This window comes from Aethalodelphis obliquidens, unplaced genomic scaffold, assembly GCF_003676395.1.
Source record: "Aethalodelphis obliquidens isolate GAN/ISIS:26980383/991018 unplaced genomic scaffold, ASM367639v1 scaffold1, whole genome shotgun sequence".
Lineage (NCBI taxonomy): Eukaryota > Metazoa > Chordata > Mammalia > Artiodactyla > Delphinidae > Aethalodelphis > Aethalodelphis obliquidens.
The window spans coordinates 73103406-73123166 of record NW_020837945.1 but is presented as its reverse complement, the minus strand read 5'-3'; the positions used below and the strand labels follow the sequence as shown (position 1 = coordinate 73123166).

At 47.0% G+C, this 19761-nt stretch overlaps 1 protein-coding gene and 1 pseudogene across 1 annotated transcript in view; one reads left to right on the top strand and one right to left on the bottom strand.

Annotated features, from left to right (window-relative positions):
* Positions 1-12276, bottom strand: part of XXYLT1 (xyloside xylosyltransferase 1) — a 190408-nt gene extending 178132 nt beyond the window's left edge. Inside the window, exon 1 of the mRNA XM_027108352.1 lies at positions 11551-12276. Within this exon, the coding sequence (XP_026964153.1) occupies positions 11551-12054 (504 nt within the window). The 5' untranslated portion in view covers positions 12055-12276. The remainder of the gene's footprint in view (positions 1-11550) is intronic.
* Positions 12277-12386: 110 nt separating this feature from the next.
* On the top strand, positions 12387-15275 carry LOC113621505 (heterogeneous nuclear ribonucleoprotein D-like pseudogene; annotated as a pseudogene).
* Positions 15276-19761: the final 4486 nt, after the last annotated feature.

Here is a 19761-nt window from a genome sequence, read left to right as displayed (position 1 = left end):
CAGTCACCACTAATTAGCCACCTGCCATGTTCCAGGGCCCCGGTGGTGCCTCACTTTTGCCTTACAGCCACTCTGGGAAGGTCCTGTGTGAAGGGTCAGAGGCTCAGAGGGCTTACATCCAGGGTTCCCCTGTCCCCAAATGCCACAGACTGCATTCGGGCCCAGGTCTCAAGCCACACGCTCCTGCCCTGGGGCCTCTCCGTGGCAGGAACAGGACAGACTCCTCTGGTGGGGGAAGGGTGGTGAACCCCATCGAGGAGAGAAGAGGAGGCCGAGGGAGAACAGTGTGCGCCCACCAGGGACCAGTGCAGGGCAACAGAGGCCAGCCTCTCGGACACACTGTCCCACCAGCAGGCCGATCACTTAATCTCGGCTGCTTAACAGTAATTACCCCAATAAAGAAAACAAATGGCTTTAATTTAAAAGACATTACGTTAACAGCAGGCTTTGTGCCAGCCAACGGGGCCTGGCTCAGCTGCTCAGAACAGGCACCTGAAACGGGAACGGGAGCACACAGAGCTGCCTCTTGGGGCCAGGCCTGACCATCCTGACCAGCCATCCTGACTGCCCTGAGCGACCCACAGGCCAGTGTGAGCGGCCCCAAGGCCAAAGGCAAGAGGCCTGGACCGGGAAGGGTGTGAGGAGGGGAAGCAGGGAGTTCTCCTGCCCTGCCAGGTACCCTGAGAGCCTGCCTGCTGCCACGGGGATGGGCGGCTTCCCTTCCGCCCCTCCAGTCACAGCTGGGCTCCTCCTCTCCGATGGCGACCTCACTCAGCCAGAGACAGACTGGGGAAGCTGCCACTCACCATGGGGACATGGCTGGAGGTGGGGATCCGAGCCCCTCTGACTGCTGAGGACGCGAAGGCTCCAGGCAGTTAGGCAACAAGGGGCCTTCCAGGCCCAGCACACAGGTCACAGCACCCTCCCCACCATGCTGTCCTCTCGCCCAAGTCCCCACCAAGAGCCAGGATACCCGGGGCCGCTGACAGAACGCAAACCCTGCGACTCTGGCGAACTCACCGTAGGTGAGGGGCTCCACCTTCGAGCTGCTCCAAGAGGCACAGTTCCCCTTGTTAAGCGGAAGCGTGCCTCCCTTTACCGGAGGGCCCGTGCTAGGTGTGCTGGGGACCCCACAGGAAAGGATGTGCCCTGGGGAGCTGCGAGGCCCGTGGGCAGCGCCCAGCTGGGGTCATAGGGCAGGGAAACAAGGAGGGGCGAGGAGGATCGGGATGCGCAGAGACCCACCCCGCACCCCATCCACGCTCTTCTCTCCGACTGTGCTGCAGAGAAGCACTGAAGCCTTCTCCATCCAGGATCCAACCATCCCAGCTTGTTTTCCATCCACCTTTTTCTAAGGGCCTCATCAAAACAGGTTTACACCTCCCCCCACCCCACCCCCGTTCAGGAAGGAAATGACGGCCCATAATCGCCAGGCATATTCCCTTTCATTTCAGTCTTCCTTTCTAAAACCCGGGGCGGGGGGGTGGTCAGTGAGAAAGGGAACGCTCGTGGAGAATGAACAAAAACAGCTCTGCTTGCGCCTCAGGCTTCCGTGGAGGGAGAGGCAGAGCGGGCTCCAGCCGAGCAAACGCGGTGCAGCGGCGCCCTCCACTGGCCGCGCGGAGCGCCGCACACGACTCGATGCGCAGGGGACGTGACCCCGCCTGGGAGCAGCAGGGCAAGCTCTCCCCCTACTGGGTGTCAGCGAGGATGCGGTGACCACCAAGGAGGGCAGGCCCAGTGTGGGCTGCACTCCTGCAGCTCCTCCTCCATCGGCCTGGGAGCACCGCGCGGATTCTAGCCCTGGAGCTCCCTCCAGCGCTCAGCCCCAAGCAGAGGACAAACCACGTGGTTTCCCTCGGAGGAATACAGCTCCCCCAATACTAACTCCCCGGTCGTCTCAGGCACTGGACAGCTGTTAAGCTGGCCCCAGGGAACAGCAGAGGTTTGGCCCGCTAGAGATCAGGGCGGTGTCGCCCCTCCCCTTCCCAAGCCAGAGGGATCCTTGGAGACACAGGCAGAGGCTCCGCTGGGATGGGTGAAAGCGACCCTGCATCCTGTCCACTCTGCTGTGGGGTTTAGGGTGAGCTGGCTCTCACCCACCCTCCCTAAAGGGCCAGAGTCTGCTGAAAACACTGACAAACAGAAGAGGGAAGGGCTTGGGCTGCGTCTAACCCCAGCGCTGTGCGCACTGCATAAATCACTGCCTTGCCGCCCAGGATCTATCAGCTCACCGGGAGGACGCTGCACCCAGAGGTTCAGAGTTTCCTTCCCGCTCCAATGCTTGGTGATTCTGCAAGGCTCTGGCAGCAAGCACAGTCTTTATTCAGAGTGAATGTTTATTGGGGGCATCCGGGCAGGAGGATGATACAGATTGCACACCTCAATGGCTCCCTGTTTTGTCCTGTCCTCCTAGTCCCCAAAGCATGTGATACAGTCCAGCCCCAAGGCTTAGTGTGGGAGCTCAAGTATGTCACCGGATCTCTCAGCCTTGAAGGCTCCTTCACGGGTCGCAGTGATGCTCAAGTGAGACATTTCTGCAAGCACTTTCATAAGCTCTAAGTGCTGAACAAATATTGTTACTATTCTCCTAATCCAGTCTTCATACTAATAATACCTCCTCATTGATTTTAGGCATATTATTACCGTACACATCAGAAATCTCCAAACTGTGCTCTTCAGAAACAAGTATTTCCAGAGATGTTACAACATCTTTCAGGATGGGGAGGGGAGTCAAGATACCTGGATTTTCTTGTAAAATCTATTTTGGTAAATATGTAAGAAATATACCAAATACATTTAGTTGGCTGTCCTTATCAGTTCCTAATCATCTCACCTTTAGTCATTAGGGAAATGCAAATCAAAACCACAACGAGGACTTCCCTGGTGGCGCAGTGGTTAAGAATCCGCCTGCCAATTCAGTGGACATGGGTTCAATCCCTGGTCCAGGAAGATCCCACATGCTGCGGAGCAACTAAGCACATGCGCCACAACTACTGAGCCTGCGCTCTAGAGCCCGCGTGCCACAACTACTGAGCCCACATGCCACAACTACTAAAGCTCGTGTGCTTAGAGCCCGTGCTCCACAACAAGAGAAGCCACCGCAATGAGAAGCCCGCACACCGCAACTAGAGAAAGTGCAGGTGCAGCAACAAAGATCCTACCCAGCCAAAAATAAAATAAATAAATAAATTTATATTTAAAAAAACACAATAGATGCAACCTCACACCCACTAGGATGGCTAGAATCAAGACAGACAACAAGTGCTGGCAAAGATGTGGAGAAATCAGAACCCTCACACATTGCTGATGAGAATGTAAAATAATAATACAGCTACTCTGGAGAAGTCTGGCAGTTCCTCACATTCACTATATGACTGAGCTATTCCATGCCCAGGTATATATATACCCAAGAGATCTGAAAACATACATCCTCACAAAAAGTTGTAAATGAATGTTCACAGCAAATTATTCACAATAGCCAATAAGTGGAAACTCAAATGTCCATCAACAAATGAATGAATGAACAAAATGTGGTATAGCCGTACAATGGAATATTATTCACCCATATAAAGGCATGAAGTACTGACACATGCTGCAACATGAACCTTAAAAACATTACGCTAAGCGAAAGAAGCCAGACACAAAAGGTCCGTTTATATGAAATGTTCAGAATAGGCAAATTTACAGAAAGCAGGTTAGTGGTTGCCAGGGCTGAGAGAAAAGGGGGAATGGGAATGACTGCTGATGCGTATGGAGTTTCTTTTTGGGGTGATGAAATGTTCTGGAATAACTGAACAACCTTGTGAATATATTAAAAACCACTGAACTGTATATTTTTTATATTAAGCAATCTGTCTACAAAGCCAATAATAAGATATATTTCTGATTCTAATGACATCATGAAAGAACTGTATTTCAATGATCTGTGACAATGTTACAGTAAGGGAGATCTCAAATTTTTCTAGTTTTGTTGAACTGTATATTTTATTTTTTTTTTATTTTTTATTTTTTTGCAGTATGCGGGCCTCTCATTGCTGTGGCCTCTCCCGTTGCGGAGCACAGGCTCCGGACGCGCAGGCTCAGCAGCCATGGCTCACGGGCCTAGCCGCTCCGCAGCATGTGGGATCCTCCCGGACCGGGGCACGAACCCGTGTCCCCTGCATCGGCAGGCGGACTCTCAACCACTGCGCCACCAGGGAAGCCCCCGAACTGTATATTTTAAAAGGGTGAATTTCATGGGATGTGAATTACATCTCAGGTTTTTTTAACCGCAAGAAAATGTAATCATCTGTCTTTCAAAAGAATGACCTATTGGAACAGAGAACAGTCAAGTAATCATAAACAATGACTGTTACCCAAAGCCGGAACACTTCATACATGCACTGAAGCCCCACAGCAAAATCACCCAGGTGTCAGTGTATTTCGTCTACATGATGATCGCTGGTCTTATGTTATGGGCTTTGCCTTATAATTTCAACAAATACCTGTGAAATTATCCAGAGTATAGTGTACATGATACAATAATGCCATACAAAGGTCTTCCCTGCAGATCCATGACTAAAGCTTTCCATGAGAAACATGCACTGGTACACAAACTACTACAGTTGTATTATGAGCATATTATAATTTAAAAGAGTTCCATTGCATTTGGTAAATTCTCCAAATTCTATAGTATAAAATGTCAGTCAATCTTTTCAAAGAGCCTCTCACTTCAGGATACATTTCTTTGATCACCTCTTTCCCAGACGGTCATAACTTAGTCAAAAGGTTCCTTCTGGTCAAGGTTCCTGCTGCTGTGACATGCCGGAGAAGCTGCACAGCTATGTCACCTGTTTGTCATTAGCTTAATTGAGACAGCCAGCATCGAGGTCTTTACCCTCAGGCTTCTTTCAAGCCTCGACTGTGAGCTGAGGCTTTTCAAAGCCACTCACAGTTTTGCTCTTGCAGTAAAAGAAACTGCAAATTCAGAAGAGGTGTGCAAAGAGCTTTAACACTTTTCTTGTTAGCCCAGTCCTCAGCACACGCTCCTCCTGAAATCCAACAGTCTCTTTTAAGTGTGGAAAGCACAAGGCCTCCTTCTTGTTCCTACGTGTCATCTGGCGACAAAGCAACCCAGCCTCGTGCTCTGAGGAGGCTGAAATTTCATGTACGAGGGGCAGATCCCCGAAGACTCTTCTATGATTTCTTGGGTTGAATTAATATACCTATCAATCAGTCGACTATAAAATATTACTGAGAGCCTAGAAAGTGCCAGGAACTGTGCTAAAAATATAATGGTGATGGAGGAGGAGGGAACACCTCTGTTTCCATTGTTTCCCACCATCCATATGGAGGACCCCCCTAACTTGACCAGCACTGCCCGCCTCCTGCCCCCTCCTCAGCCCTCCTTCCCGACCTGTGCACACTACCACCTCCCTTAGGGAAGGAAGAGAAACTGCTGCGATGGGCGAGTTTGGGAGGTGGGCTGCCCCATCCTCCTCTCCTCTCCTCCGGAATTAGCCTCCGAGAGACTGCCCTCCCTGCAAGGCGGCCAGCGGCCGTCCAGAGCTGCCTGTCCTTTCAGAAGTCTGTCTGGTCTGTACCCCGGGTTGGGAGGCGCCTGTCCCTGTGTCTGCCACTCCCAACTCAGGCCAGAAACAGGCGTGACATTTACGGGGTGCCTGTCCACTTCAGCAGATGAAGAAGGTAAGTAATGCTCTGCCCGCCAGGGAGATGATACTCTAGTAGGGAGCGGCAGAATGCAAACTAGGAAACGGGGTAGTGACTTTCCAAACTTGCTTCCTGATGTCCAAAGAGCTCTCGCTCTCACTTCCTTCAGCCCCTGCTCAGAGGTCACTAAATCCACGGGGCCTTCCCTGACCAGCTGTACAAAACAGCCCACAACTCCGCACCCCAACACAGGAACGCTCCCTGTGTCCTTATCCACCTTTACTTTTGTCTATACAATGGATCACGATCTGACTCACTCTACGTGGACAGGTTTGTTTGTTTAAAGTCGATCTCCCACACATCCCCAGAACCCCAGAATGGAAGCTCCATGAGGGCAGGGACTGGCTCTCTTCCTACTGGCACAGGCACCTAAAACAGGGCCTGGTGCCAGGGAAGCACCCAAGAACATCTGCTGAATGAATGAGCACATGAGTACGTGCTACAAACAAGGTGATGGGAAAGATAACGAGGGCTAGGGTGGCTGCGGCTTTATAAAAGGGGTTCGGGGAAGGCCTTTCTGAGTCGTCACCATCTGAGTGATAACACAGTGACGGCACGAGAGAAGCAGCACAAGAAGCAATCCTGCCGTACCCCTGAGGGTGTCCGCACAGTGCTGGCTAAGCTCCCCCAGGCCTCTGCAAGGGGCTGGCCACCCCGAAAAGGAGAGAGGAGATAGCTACAGGGTCCCGTCAGTGCCGAGAGCCCAGAAGTCGGCAGAGTAAAACCGTGTTGTGAGGCTGGACACACAACAACGGATGCATTAGCACTGGACTCCCTGCACAAAACAGCAAGGCTGCGTTTAATCCTTACCGCCCCGTGGGGGATGGGTGTTTAATCCTCATTTTACAGGAGGCCCGGGAGGCCCTGAGAGGCGAGGGGGGTTGCCCACAGTCACCAGCTAGTAACTGGCCACTGGGGTTTAAACTCAGTGCTGTCTCCCTCCCTCAGGACCATGTTGTGCCCAGCCCAGCAGGTTTAGCAACAGGACAGGCTGTACGTGGGGGTGATGCTAAGCGACACAGGTACCTGGGTGGCAGGGGGCTGTGCCTGTGCCCCCTCTGTGTCCCCTGCATTTGTGCATTCAGGGTCCAACACACGACAGGTGCTTAGTCATTCACAGGGCTTTGACATGCATGGTAGCCTCCTGAGGGAGATGACTGGTTGCCTACCCCAAAGCTTCCCCTCCTCTCCTTATTAACTATTTTTAATGGGAACTCTGCTTTGGTTCTTCCTCCATCCTGTGGCTGCAACACAGATGTGATGACTAAAGCTCTAGCAGCCATTCTGGCCCATGAGGACAAGGGCCACCCTGTGGGGATGGGAAAACAGAGCTGGAGGGGCCTAGGACCCTGATGATGTCATGAAGCTCCTGGGCCAGCCCGTAATGCCTCCTACCTCTGGACTCCATTTAGATGAGAAAGCTCCATGTTGCTTAAGCTACCACTATGTGGGATTCCCATGGCATATTCTATCAAACTTAATGCAAAAGGAAGCCTTATGGAACACAAGTCTGGACCTAAGTTTTAGAAGGGTGAGATCCCACTGGACAGACAGAATGAGACAATAGATGGCTCGGAAGCAAAGCGAGCAAAGCTCCAGGAGAAGGGACAGCGTCTCCTGCAGCTTAGTGGGGAAAGGCTGGACAAGGAAGCTGCAGCCAACTGCTGTGGGGCCAGAATGCTGGAATGACCTGGATGACAGGGAGCCGGGAGCCAGGGGGTTCTGAGTGGTGTGATAAAAGTCCCATTTTAACAAGATGACAGCAGAGCCAGGAAAGCCTGAATGAAAGGCAAATGCTCTCTGAAGGTCTACTATGTGTCAGGCATTGTGCTCCCAGGGCAGGCTGCACAGGGGCAAGGATGCCTGAGCTGGGTCTGAAGGTGGGCAGGAAAGCATCAGGCCCTCCTGTATCCCTTTTACAGCAAGGACTTCCATGCCTGCTGCCACAGCCTCGTGCAAATTCAGATTTCCAGGCCCCATCAGGAGATTCTGACCCACAGGCTGGGGCAGGGTCCATGAGTCTGTATTTTGAATAACTGTCCCCAGGAGATTCTGATGCAGTTAGTCCATAGACTTATTAAATGAGCTAGAAGCAGCTCCTATCCTGGTACCTCGAACATAACAGGTTTGGATGTTTATTGAATAAGTGAACAAATAATATATTTCCATACTGTTAGGAGATAACAAACCAGTGGATTTTGAAAGACTTTCAATAATAAGTCGAAACAAGATTTTTCTGTTTAAGTGAATAGCTTTTTACCTCATATTTAATTAACCAAAATGTAATCTAAAGTCACTAGTAATATTCTATGATCAATTTCTGCAACCATTTCGGCTCCACCATTTCTGTGGCACTTGCAAATGGCCTGAGAAGAGACCTCTGAGTGTGAGCACGAGTCCTAGGCCGGCTCACTGCAGCCCTGCCCTGCATCCCACACACCTGGCGGAGTCCCAGATCCCACCCTGAGGGAGGAAGAGCTTTCAGGCTGTCTCCAGACAGCCGGGTGGGCCAGGAGCTGCCTTCCTCTTCCCAAGGTGTTCTTACACACTTTAGGGCAACTCTCCCTGGGAGTGGACTGTTCTTTTACCTTATCTTACAAGAGAGAAGTGCTCCTTAAAGGCGGAACATGGTACAAAGAGAAAAACATTGGCCTAGGACTTCAGTCTAGCCCCCAGCCTTGTCAGTAACTCCCCAAGTGGCCTTAGGCAAGTTTCCTCACCTGGGTTGCTATATGCTCTTGAAGATCCCTTCCAGCTGTGATGCAACTGGGGTGAGAATTTCTAGTGTCATTCTTCCTAATTAACACTGAAAAAATAATTCTCATATAAGATGCACTCCCGTATGTAAGACATGATGCTCGCTGCTAAGAATACACTTAAGAGAGGTCAGGGTCCAAGCCCTTAAGGAGTTTACAGTCTAGCAAGGTAGACAAATAACTCATTCAATAATTACATAACGACAAGTGTGAGAAATGTTACTAAGGAAAAGTCCTTGGTGTGATGAGAATGTACAATGGGGGCTCAGGAAAGGTTTACCAAGGAAATAACATTTTGCTGAGACCTGAAAGCAGAGTACCAGTTAAGGAAGTGGGGGTGGGGTGGGAGGTACTCCAGGTAGAGGGAAAGGCATGTGTGAAGTGGTACCAGAAGACACATTCCAAACCTGAGGAAGAATTAAATGACAACTAAAATGAGGCAAACCTTTTAGGATTACATATTTAAAGAAAAAAATAAAACAAAAAGAGCACCTTTTGTCACAAACAGAAAACAGATTCACAAAAAATCATTCAAAAGGAACAGGAGCAATTTTAGCTAGAACTGATAAACCCTTATCTGAACATAGCCATCTGGCTGAAAGCCCCCAGACCCTCGTTCCTCATGCCTCAGTAGGGGTGGTGTCAATTCCCTCAGGTCATCTGCAGCTGCCTCAGGCCTTGGGTGATGGCTAAGGCTGTCAGAACTGGGCCCAGCAGAGGGAAGGAGTCAAAGCATGAAACACAGACTCCAAGAAGGGAAGCTGGCCCTGAGACTGGACCTGCCCTGGACAAGTATTTCTGGGGCCCACTATGTGCCAGGCACAGGGATGGGAGATAAGACGTCGGAGAGTCTACAGCACCAGGGAGGTACACGAGGAAGAGGAAGATGTGCCTTTTGAATGGGGGTTCCTTGGACGGCTCCAAGGAGGGGATGGTATCCAAAGATGGGCAAGACTCGGCGACGCACACAGAAAGGGTATCCTGACAGTGGAATGAAAGAAGCAGAGGCATGTAGGCTGGAAAGCACTGAGTTTGCAACAAGATACTGTGGCTGGAGCTCGAGAAGGGGACAGTAGGGCCCTAGCAATGGAGGAGATAGGCCTGAGTTGTGACCTCTGACTCAGAAAGTGAAGAGATAACATGCCGGTCTTCAAGGCAGTGTCTGGAGAGCCGGTCAAATCCCAGCTCTGCCCAGACTGGCCCTATGATCAAGGGCCCTTGGTTTTCTCCCTTGGACTAGCACAGAATTTCTCAAACATTAAAGTCCCAAGGACCACCTGGAACAGGTTGCCAGGCCCTACTTCCAGAGACTGCAATTAGGGCAAATGCGATGGGCCCCAGGCTGAAAAACCCCAAGTCAGACAGTGGGTGTCAAGGGCCTGGCCAGCCACAAGCTCCAGGACCTGGATTCTTGGCCTCCTGTACCATGGAATCCAGGCCCAGGTACCTCTCCCTGACTATGGTGGGTGTTCCAGATGGGCTCATTTGTTCTGGGCAGAGAACAGACTTTTGATGCTATGGGGGGAAGCTGGAAAGGAGAGCTGTGGAGGGCTGCGCACAGATTGTCCCCAAGTCTATGGACATTCCTGGGGGAAGGTGAAAACTAAGTAAAGAGTGGCCAAGGGCCCAGGAAGGAAGGAAGGACATTCTGGGTGAAAAGTATAGCTTATGTAAAGGCACATTCAGTACAGTTAAGATCTAAGGTGCACGGAGGGGGAGGACAAGAAGGTAGGCAGAAGAGGAGAGCCAGGGCCACAACACAGACGGCCTTACCAAGAAATTAGAACTTGATTCTGAAGACAACAAACAACAGACCCCTGAACCCTGCAGGATCCTGGCATCAGCTCCCCTTAGTCACTCATTGGGCACAAACACATGGAACACTACTCTTGCCTCACCGCCCGTCCCCCCACCATCAGGCTCCATCCTTTAAGATCACCTACTATTTCTATCCCAAAATCAGACCTTGGATCCCCTCTGTGCAACTGTTAGGTCAAAACGAGGCAAGCAATTTAACTGAGACCATTAACTCTAAGTTAGGAATCCAATCTCTGACAAGCAGAGCCAGGAGGTGAAGCGAGATGATGGGGATGCAGGTGGGTCCAGCCTGGGACAAGGTGACTAGCTCTGCTCTCCCCAGATCTTATCTGTACCTCCTGGGAGGAACCCGGTGCTTCTCTAAATGGGTTCAGGACCCTTGAGGGTAGGGGAGAAGGGGGCACACAGAGGAGATGAGATGGTTCACACTGGCTGGGTTTGGGCTTGACGTTCCGACTGAAATACCTTAGAGAAATGAGCTATGAGAAATGTCACTGTAACCTGAACAATTCAAGCGGCCGAAGACCCTGTCCAGCAGACTCTGCACCAGAAGCATATTGGTACGTTCAAATGACCTGCTCCATCCTCAAAAGGAAAAGACTGAGGCGCTTCCCTGATGGCACAGTGGTTAAGAAGCCGCCTGCCAATGAAGGAGACACGGGTTCGAGCCCTGGTCCGGGAAGATCCCACATGCCGCGGAGCAACTAAGCCCGTGAGCCACAACTACTGAAGCCCGCGCACCTGGAGCCCGTGTTCCCAACAAGAGAAGCCACCACAATGAGAAGCCTGCGCACCACAAGGAAGAGTAGCCCCCGCTCGCCGCAACCAGAGAAAAGCCCGCGCGCAGCAACGAAGACCCATCGCAGCCAAAAATAAAATAAACAAAATAAATTTATTTTAAAAAAAAGTCAAAGACTGAGAAGAATAAAAAGGGGGGCAGGCTCTGAAGGCACTGACTGCTGAATCCTGTAACGCTAGCAAAGACGGGGAGTGCCAATTCTCAAGGAGGCCGCAGTTAAAGGGGGAGACGCGGTCAGGGCAGTCGGCTAACAACGAGGCTCCCGGACACGCCCCCGGACGACGCCTCCAGCGTGCTGTGAATGCACACTTCAGCCAGGGGGATCGGGTTGAGAGGGTAGGCTTCTACTGGCGTTGGCAGTGGGCAGCGCAACGAAGACACCTCCCTCCTGACCCCTGGAGCCTGGCCGGGCGCGCGCGCTGACCGAGCCACCCGCCCGGAACCTCCGGCTGAGGCCCCGCTCACCTTGCACTTGAAGCCGGCAGCGGGCGGTAGCAGCTCCCGCAGCAGGGCCTTGGCCACCTCGCGGCTGGTCTCCTCGCTCACGAAGTGCAGGTTAAGCACCTCGTGCGCCTCGAACTTAGCGAGGCGCAACAGGGAGCGGATCGCGACGCGGGCCTTGGCCTGCAGCGCGGCATTCTGTTCCGCCTTGGTGAACATCATCAGCAGGTGATAGTCCACCGGCCCGGCCCCGCCGCCCTCCAGGCTCTTGGCCTTAGCACCCGGGGCCGGCGCCACGGAGCCCTGCGCCAGCTCCGGCACCAGCGGCGAGGGCGCGGCGGGGGCTCCGGCGCGGGCCTCCTTCAGCCTCTTGGTGGCGCTGGAGAAGGTCTCCCGGCCGGAGCCGAGGTAGTAGAAGGCACAGACGGCAAGCGCCGCGGCCAGCAGCAGCGCGCAGTAGTGGGAGCGCACAGCGCCCAGACGCGCCATGGCCCGAGCGCATGGGGGCGCGCCTCGGAGGAGACCCATGCGCCACCCTCCCGCGGACAGGGCGGCCGGGGAGCCGCAGCGGAGAACAGTACCTCTACAGCTACTTAGTAGCCCCGGCGGCGGGCGGCAGCCATGGCGGAGGCGGAGCCGCGCTGCCAATCCGCGGGCGCTGATGCGCCGAGAGGCGGGGCCAGGGCTGCCCGGCAGCCGCTGGGTCCTAGGCTCAGAAGGATTACATCGGGGATGCGCCGCGGGTCCGCAGGAGCCGCCCCAGAGTGGTCAGAGAAGCCGGTGAGGACTCGGGCATACAAGCCAGCTGGCTGTACCGTCCGTGAAAAATGGCCCTCTTAAGTGCCCAGCCCCAGACGCTAGAAACCGAAGCTAAGACTTCGGTAGCAAAAAGACTAAACTGGACTCACAAAGAAAAGTTTTCTCTATATACCTTTTCCACCCTAATTTCTTGAAGGCTTTAAGTCCTCTCCCCGACTCCTTTCACACCTTGGAGACTATCTGGGGCTAAAGAATTTAAACTAGCAACTCCCTCCCTATTCTCGGTGAAGTAGGATTGACACCCGAGGTGTAAATGGCCTGCTCACCTCTCTTGGCACCTCTGAGGCGGACCAGAGGCAATCTAAAGGATACTTTTTTTTTTTTTTTAACTTTAACACTTTAAAAGAGGCTTAATATGTACCCGGTAGTTTTGCAAATTCTTAACTGAAGCATAACTGAGGTCACTTGCCCCGGGTCACACAGTGGCAGGTTTGGCAATATAGCTGGACACTGCCAACTACATAAAAACCCATTAACTTGAGGCTTCTGAGGACCAATGACACACTACAGTGTTTACGTAAACATGTACAAGTGGTCTGCACGCTTGAAAGAGGTGCAGGTGAAAACGCAGGCACAAATGCAATCACAAATTCTCTCACCCGTTTACTGTGCCATGCCATTATTTCTCAAAGTGTGGTCCCCAGAACCACAATTCATCTCGTTTTTAACTCTTCTTCTTTTCAGTTGGAGCAACACTTCTCTGAAAAACCTTGGACCTCTAAAGAATGCTTAGCAACATGTTCAATACATGCTACTCACCTTGGGGGGGGGGGGAACAATGGCAGAATTATCTCACTTTAGTAACACGTATTACTTTAGTTCATTTAATCCACACAGCTGTAAGAGGTAGAGGTATTATTTGCTTATTTGCACTTTACAATTGAGGAAATTGAGATTTAGAGAAGTGAACTGCCCAAATCTAGTTGGCTAGTAAATAATGGATCCCCCTTCAAGCCATACGACTTCCAAAGCCCAAACTTCCAGCCAAGATTAGCACTGAAAGTGATAACTCAGACTCTGAGTTGTGTGTATTTTACCACAAGCTTCAGCAGATGACATTGTGGTTAAGAGAGCTGGATTTGGGCATGTGCGGGGGGAAGCAAGATGGCAGAGTAGGAAGACCCTGAGCACAGCTGCTCCCACAGGCACCAGAGAGCTGGATTTACAGCTAACTAGGAGTTGTTAGACTTCAAGGGAGGTAATCTCTCTGAGCTGCAATCATACCCCTATGTAACATGGGGCTAATATTAGTACTTATGCCTCATAGGGTTATGAGAGATAATAGATAAAAAGCAGTTGGAATAGTGTCTGACACTTAGTAAACAATAAATATAAACTATGCTAGAAACACCAAACTCTAAAACAAAGTCTAAATATCCAACAAGTACAAAATACAGTTTAGCAACCATAGCTTTTCTAGAGTGTTTACAAATTCTAAACCCCAAATATCCATTAAGACTTTATTACATGTACCACAGAATCTCCACCACTGTGTGCTACCATTGTATTATTACATTCTAATTATTGTTCATTAATAAGGGGGAAATAATGCTGGAATTGTACCTTTTAGTCCACCCACCTACACAATCAATAAGGTGGATTTTTCCTCTGCCATTTATTCTGGAATTTATTCAACACATATATTTTTTCAGACCTTTATAAGATCACTACTCCTGGAATTTATGGATAACAAATGAAGAACAAGATAATTTAAATTTTACATAGGAAGTCAGTAGACACAGGAAAATACTCAAGAGACTGGTCTTTTCTCCAAGCTTCTTCATCCTCAATTCTTTGACCATAAAGAAAAATTAATGTGTTATGTGAATCAGCAGGATGACGGTAAAATGTTTATTGGAGGCTTGAGCTGGGATACAAGCAAGAAAGATCTGACTGAATATTTGTCTCGATTTGGAGAAGTTGTAGACTGCACAATGAAAACAGATCCAGTCGCTGGAAGATCAAGAGGATTTGGATTTGTGCATTTCAAAGATGCTGCTAGTGTTGATAAGGTTTTGAAACTGAAAGAACACAAGCTGGATGGCAAATTGATAGACCCTAATAGGGCCAAAGCTTGGGGAAGGAACCCCCCAAAAAGGTTTTTGTGGGTGGATTGAGCCCAGATACTTTGGAAGAACAAATTAAAGAATATTTTGGAGCCTTTGGAGAGATTGAAAATATTGAACTTCCCATGGATACAAAAACAAATGAAAGAAGAGGATTTTGTTTTATTACATATACAGACGGACAGCCAGTAAAGAAATTGGTAGAAAGCAGATATCAGATTGGTTCTGGGAAGTGTGACATCAAAGTTGCACAACCCAAAGAGGTATATAGGCAGCAACAGCAACAACAAAAAGGAGGAAGAGGTGCTGCAGCTGGTGGACGAGGTACTAGGGGTCGTGGCCAAGGTCAGGACCAAAACTGGAACCAAGGATTTAATAATTATTATGATCAAGGATATGGAAATGACAATAGTGCATATGGTGGTGATCAAAACTATAGTGGCTATGGCGGCTATGGTTATACTGGGTATAACTACGGGAACTATGGATATGCATGGATATGCAGACTACAGTGGCCAACAGAGCACTTACAGCAAGGCATCTCGAGGGGATGGCAATCACCAAAATAATTACCAGCCATATTAAAAAGGAACGTTGGAGAAAACAGGAAGAGATTGCTAAAGCAGCCCATCTTGCAAGGACAACATTGAAGTTTGGTCTTCTATTGATCTAAGATGATAATTTTGTAAAAGACTTTCTAGTGTACAAGACACAACTGTGTCCAACTGTATGTAGCCGCCAATTAGTTTTGTTTTTACTTTGTCTTTTGCTATCTGTGTTATGACTCGATGTGGATTTGTGTTTATACAAATTTTATTTGTATGATTTCATGTAAACCTCAAATAAATGCGATTGTTTTTCTGAGTCAGGTACTAAATAGCTCTGTAAAAGTGTAATTTTAAATACGTTATAATTAAGGTACAGTTTATTTTGTAGGCAGTGTTGATCCATAGGGAGAAACTGTGGTCCTTTACGAATAGCCAGCTACAGTGTCTACTCTGTTCCCCGTATTTGTTAGATGTATTCTGTCTTCTAAGGCTTCATTTCCCTGTTAACTGAGGTTTCCACGTAACTTTAAGTAATGTTTTCTCTCTGTATATCTGGAGCCTTTGTCATGAAAGTTTCTGAGGCTTAGTTATAGTGTGTGATTAGTGGAAGCTTTCCAGTAGACCGTAAGTCTTCTGGTTATATTTTGAAAAGTAGCTTTTTAATGGCACAAAGCATGCTGTTAGCTCCTTTTATGAACAGAAAATATTTTGCCTTGTTCTTGTCTCTGGGAAGGCATTTGTTATGACTTGCTGTATTCAGTGGTCTGCTGGAAAGAGCTTTGGCTAATCATAATAGCATAACTTTGTTTTCTTGATTAAAATGTCTAGATATACCCAGGGGAAAAAAACACTTGAACTGTGTTACAGGAGCTACAGTTTAAGAATATCAGATGTAGTTACATTTAACACAAGGATTTTGGCAAATAGGTACGAAGTTATTAAAGTCTGAACAAAAGTTAGATTAAAATATTTGAAGTAGCAGCTGAGTAACTAAAGTAGTTGTACACTATTCTATTGGTATTACGTCACAACAAGCACCAAACTGAACAAAATGTTTTCTGTTGGGGCATTTTTAGGAAGCTATATTGGGTGTTAGCTGTTATGTGGTGTGAGTTCTTAGAAAAAGTCATGGAGTAAGTTTCATCATTTTTAGCGCAGTTAGTGCATGAGCTGGGTAGTTAAATCTATATTTATATAAATCTATTTATAGTTAAACCTATAAATCTTATATAAATGCAAATCTAAGTGTGACCAACTCATGTCATTACAACAGATCTTCCTGGTGCATTAAAAAGAAAAAGTTTTAGCTATAGATTTTGGAGGATGACCTGGGTAAATTCCAGTTTTGAATTTTACATTGTGTAGTTACTGAATTTAAGGTCTCTGTTTTTGTTTCTGTGGTTCCATGTTAGCCATTAGGATTGGCATACATGTTGACGTGTGGAATAGCTGACCTCACCTTCAACCAAGTGTAATTTTTTTATGCTAATGAACCTGCCTTTTTTATCTGGTGCCTGCAACTTTCTTTGTTCCAATGATGTTTGTACTCGCTGGGCGATCAAGTTATGCTTTCGGCCTTCTTTTGCTCCTGTTTTGCTCTTTGATCTTACACCTAGGCCAAGTACCAATGCTGACTATTGCAAAGGACTGTTTAATTCTTTCAACATGCAACCTTAGGGAACAGAAAGGAGATTTTCATTTTAAGTTATGTTGTCAGTCAGTAGATACAGTGTCTTTAGGGCAGTGAATCCTGTAAATTCAAATTTATGATTAGATGACAAGTTGACATTGAGATTGTCCTTTCCCTTATCAAAAATGAATAAAGTCTTTTTAAACAAAAAGAGAAAGTATGTAGTGTGTCAGATGTTATGCGCTATTTTCTCAGCTTAAAATAGATATATCTGGGTGTACAACAATATGACTAAATAGACAAGAACTTGGTCGGCAAGTGACCCTTCAGTTCTAACTTTAACTGTGGTCAAGTTCTCTGACTTCTAGCCAGGGGAGATGGTTTTTCCTGTTGTATGATTTCTACATCTGTAATGTAATGTAGAAATCTGATAGTTTAGCAGGCTTTTTTCTTTATTGACCACTACCCAATATTGTCAAAGATACAGAGAAAAAGACACTCCTCTACAGTAGATGGGGGTGTGTATATTGACACAACTTTCCTGGAGGGAACTCTGGCAATACTAAAATCTTTCTAAGAGAACTTTCAGTTCTCTCTCCTATCCAGATGAATGTTTCTTTCTGAGACAAGGGTCTCAAATTTTGATTGGCATTGGAAACCATGGGGAGCTTGGTAAAAACACAATGGCTCAGGCCCTATTATCTTCAATGAGCCTGGGCCTCCACGGTGATTCTTTTACAAGCCAAAGGTTGAAAAGTACTGCCCTAGCTCTTCACCGAGCCAACCGCTCTGGCTTCAGACCTTGGCTTAGATGTCACTGCCTTGAGGAATGGTCTCTAAACACCAACGCGTCCAGTGTCCAGAGGAGGCACCATCCTCAGGGATCCCATGAGGGCCACCTATGAACTGCCCAGTCCTATCTTTCTCCACTGCAAGAGGGCAAGACTTCAAGAGAACAGGTAGTGTGTTTTGTTTTGTTTTGTTTTTTACCATAATATCCCCAGTACCTAACACAGTGCCTGACTCATTGAATGAGCCTCAAAAATATACCCACCCATTGTGAACCAGCATTTTCACATCTAGGAATTCATCCTAAGGAAATAAGGAAGAACGTACTCAAATATTTAGCCATAAGGGTCATGAAGAACTAGGTTTATGGTGACAAGGTATTGAAATCAAATGTTCATCAGTAAAGTGAAACTAAAATAAAGATGCTGTCATTAAGAGTGATGTATTCAACAAACTATAAGGGAAATTTTTTAAAGTAATAAATAGAAGAACCTATAGAGACTCAAGAGATATATTAGCCAATTGCAATGAATGGAACTTACATGAATTCTGATTTGAAAAATCTTTTTTTAAAGAACACACCTAAGACATTGGGAAAATTTGAATATTGACTATATATAGTTTCATATTTTAAGGAAGGTGATATGATTTTTTTAAAACAGTCCTTTTTTTCCCCCTTTATGTTTTTAACCTTTTATTTTATATTGGAGGAGAGCTGATTAACAAATGTTGTGTTAGTTTCCGGTGTACAGCAAAGTGATTCAGTTATACATATACATGTATCTATTCTTTTTCAGATTCTTTTCCCATTTAGGTTGTTACCTAATATTGAGCAGTGTTCCCTGCAGTTACACAGTAGGTCCCTGCTGGTGATCTGTTTTAAATATAGCCGCGTGTACAAGTCAGTCCCAAACTCCCTAACTAACGCCAACCCCCCACCACCCTTCCCCTCTGGTAACCCTAAGTTTGTTCTGTTTTCTGTTTTGTAAATAAGTTCATTTGTATCATTTTTTTTAAGATTCTGCATAATAAGCGCTATCATACGATATTTAGAGACATACTCAACGATTTGTTGAAATGTCTGGCATTTGGTTTAAAAAAAATGAAGAGGAAAAATGGGTGGGAGTATAGATAAAACAATGTGAGCCATGAGCTAACAGCTACTGATGTTATTGTCTCTACTTTTGTATATGTTTGAAAGTTTCCATAATAAAAACATTTAAAGAAATCCTTCCCAAAGTGATGCAGATTACTTAAGGACTTAGAAACTTGTTCCTCATTTATTAAGTGAAAGAAGCAGTTGGCAAATCAGTATGATCCCATTGTATATAAATATAATACATACACCCAAAGGTCTAGAAGGGTATATACCAAAGAAGTAACAGCTTGCCCCGTACTTGGTAACTGTCAAATAGAACTTCCTAGGATGAATATGCTCTATTATCTGCCCTGTTCAAAACAGTAGTCACTGGGCACATGGCTAGTCAGCTCTTAAATGTGGCAATTCCACAGATGAACTGAACTCTTAATTTTGTCTAATTTTAATTAAATTTCAATAGCCACATGTAGCTAGTAGCTACCATCTACTAGCCACACATGAACATCAGAGGCAGATGATGGAATTAGGATGGAATTCTTTTTACTTATCATTACTTAAACATTTTTCTACGATGAAAAAGCACTGTTTTGTAATAACGAAAAGTAGGCTGTTTTCATTGAACACATTTACTGTCAGTTTGGATTCTCTTTGTTAAAGAACTATTATGAAAATGAAATGAAGTGGAATAAAGCAAATTACATAGAAAAGTTTTAAGTGTCTGCTTTCAACTAACTTTTAAAGGAAAGGCAAAAGCAGGCAATTCACTGCCAGGTCTGTTCCTTCAAGCCTCTATTCCTTCAATCTCATTTCATGCAAAAATATGTTGTTTGTTTGTTTACTAAAAGGATTGAGTGTAAATGTGTTGCCTAGATTAGAAACTTCAACAGATATCTCAATCATAATAGAAAAAAATTAGAGCTACAGCAAAAAAGGCCTTTTGTGGTTTTTAGCTAATGAACTGGGAGCCATACAGCTCTGTGATCGGCAGAAGAAAATATTTAAAAGATCAAAATGGATTTCATGGTTGAAGCAATCAGCAAACAGGATCAATCTGGACCAGTGTGACAGCGTTGGAAAGGAATACAGGACCTTAAACATGACAGTTGTTAACAGGTATGTCTGCAATTGTAGTTCACAATAAAGTGGAAGTCTGAGCATAATAGAACTATGCCAGAGGTGAGATTTTTATTGACTTGACATAATTTCTTGGCATACAAAGAGTTTAATCAGGTATAATATTTACAATTCTTACATAATATACATTTTAGAATAACTATAAAGATA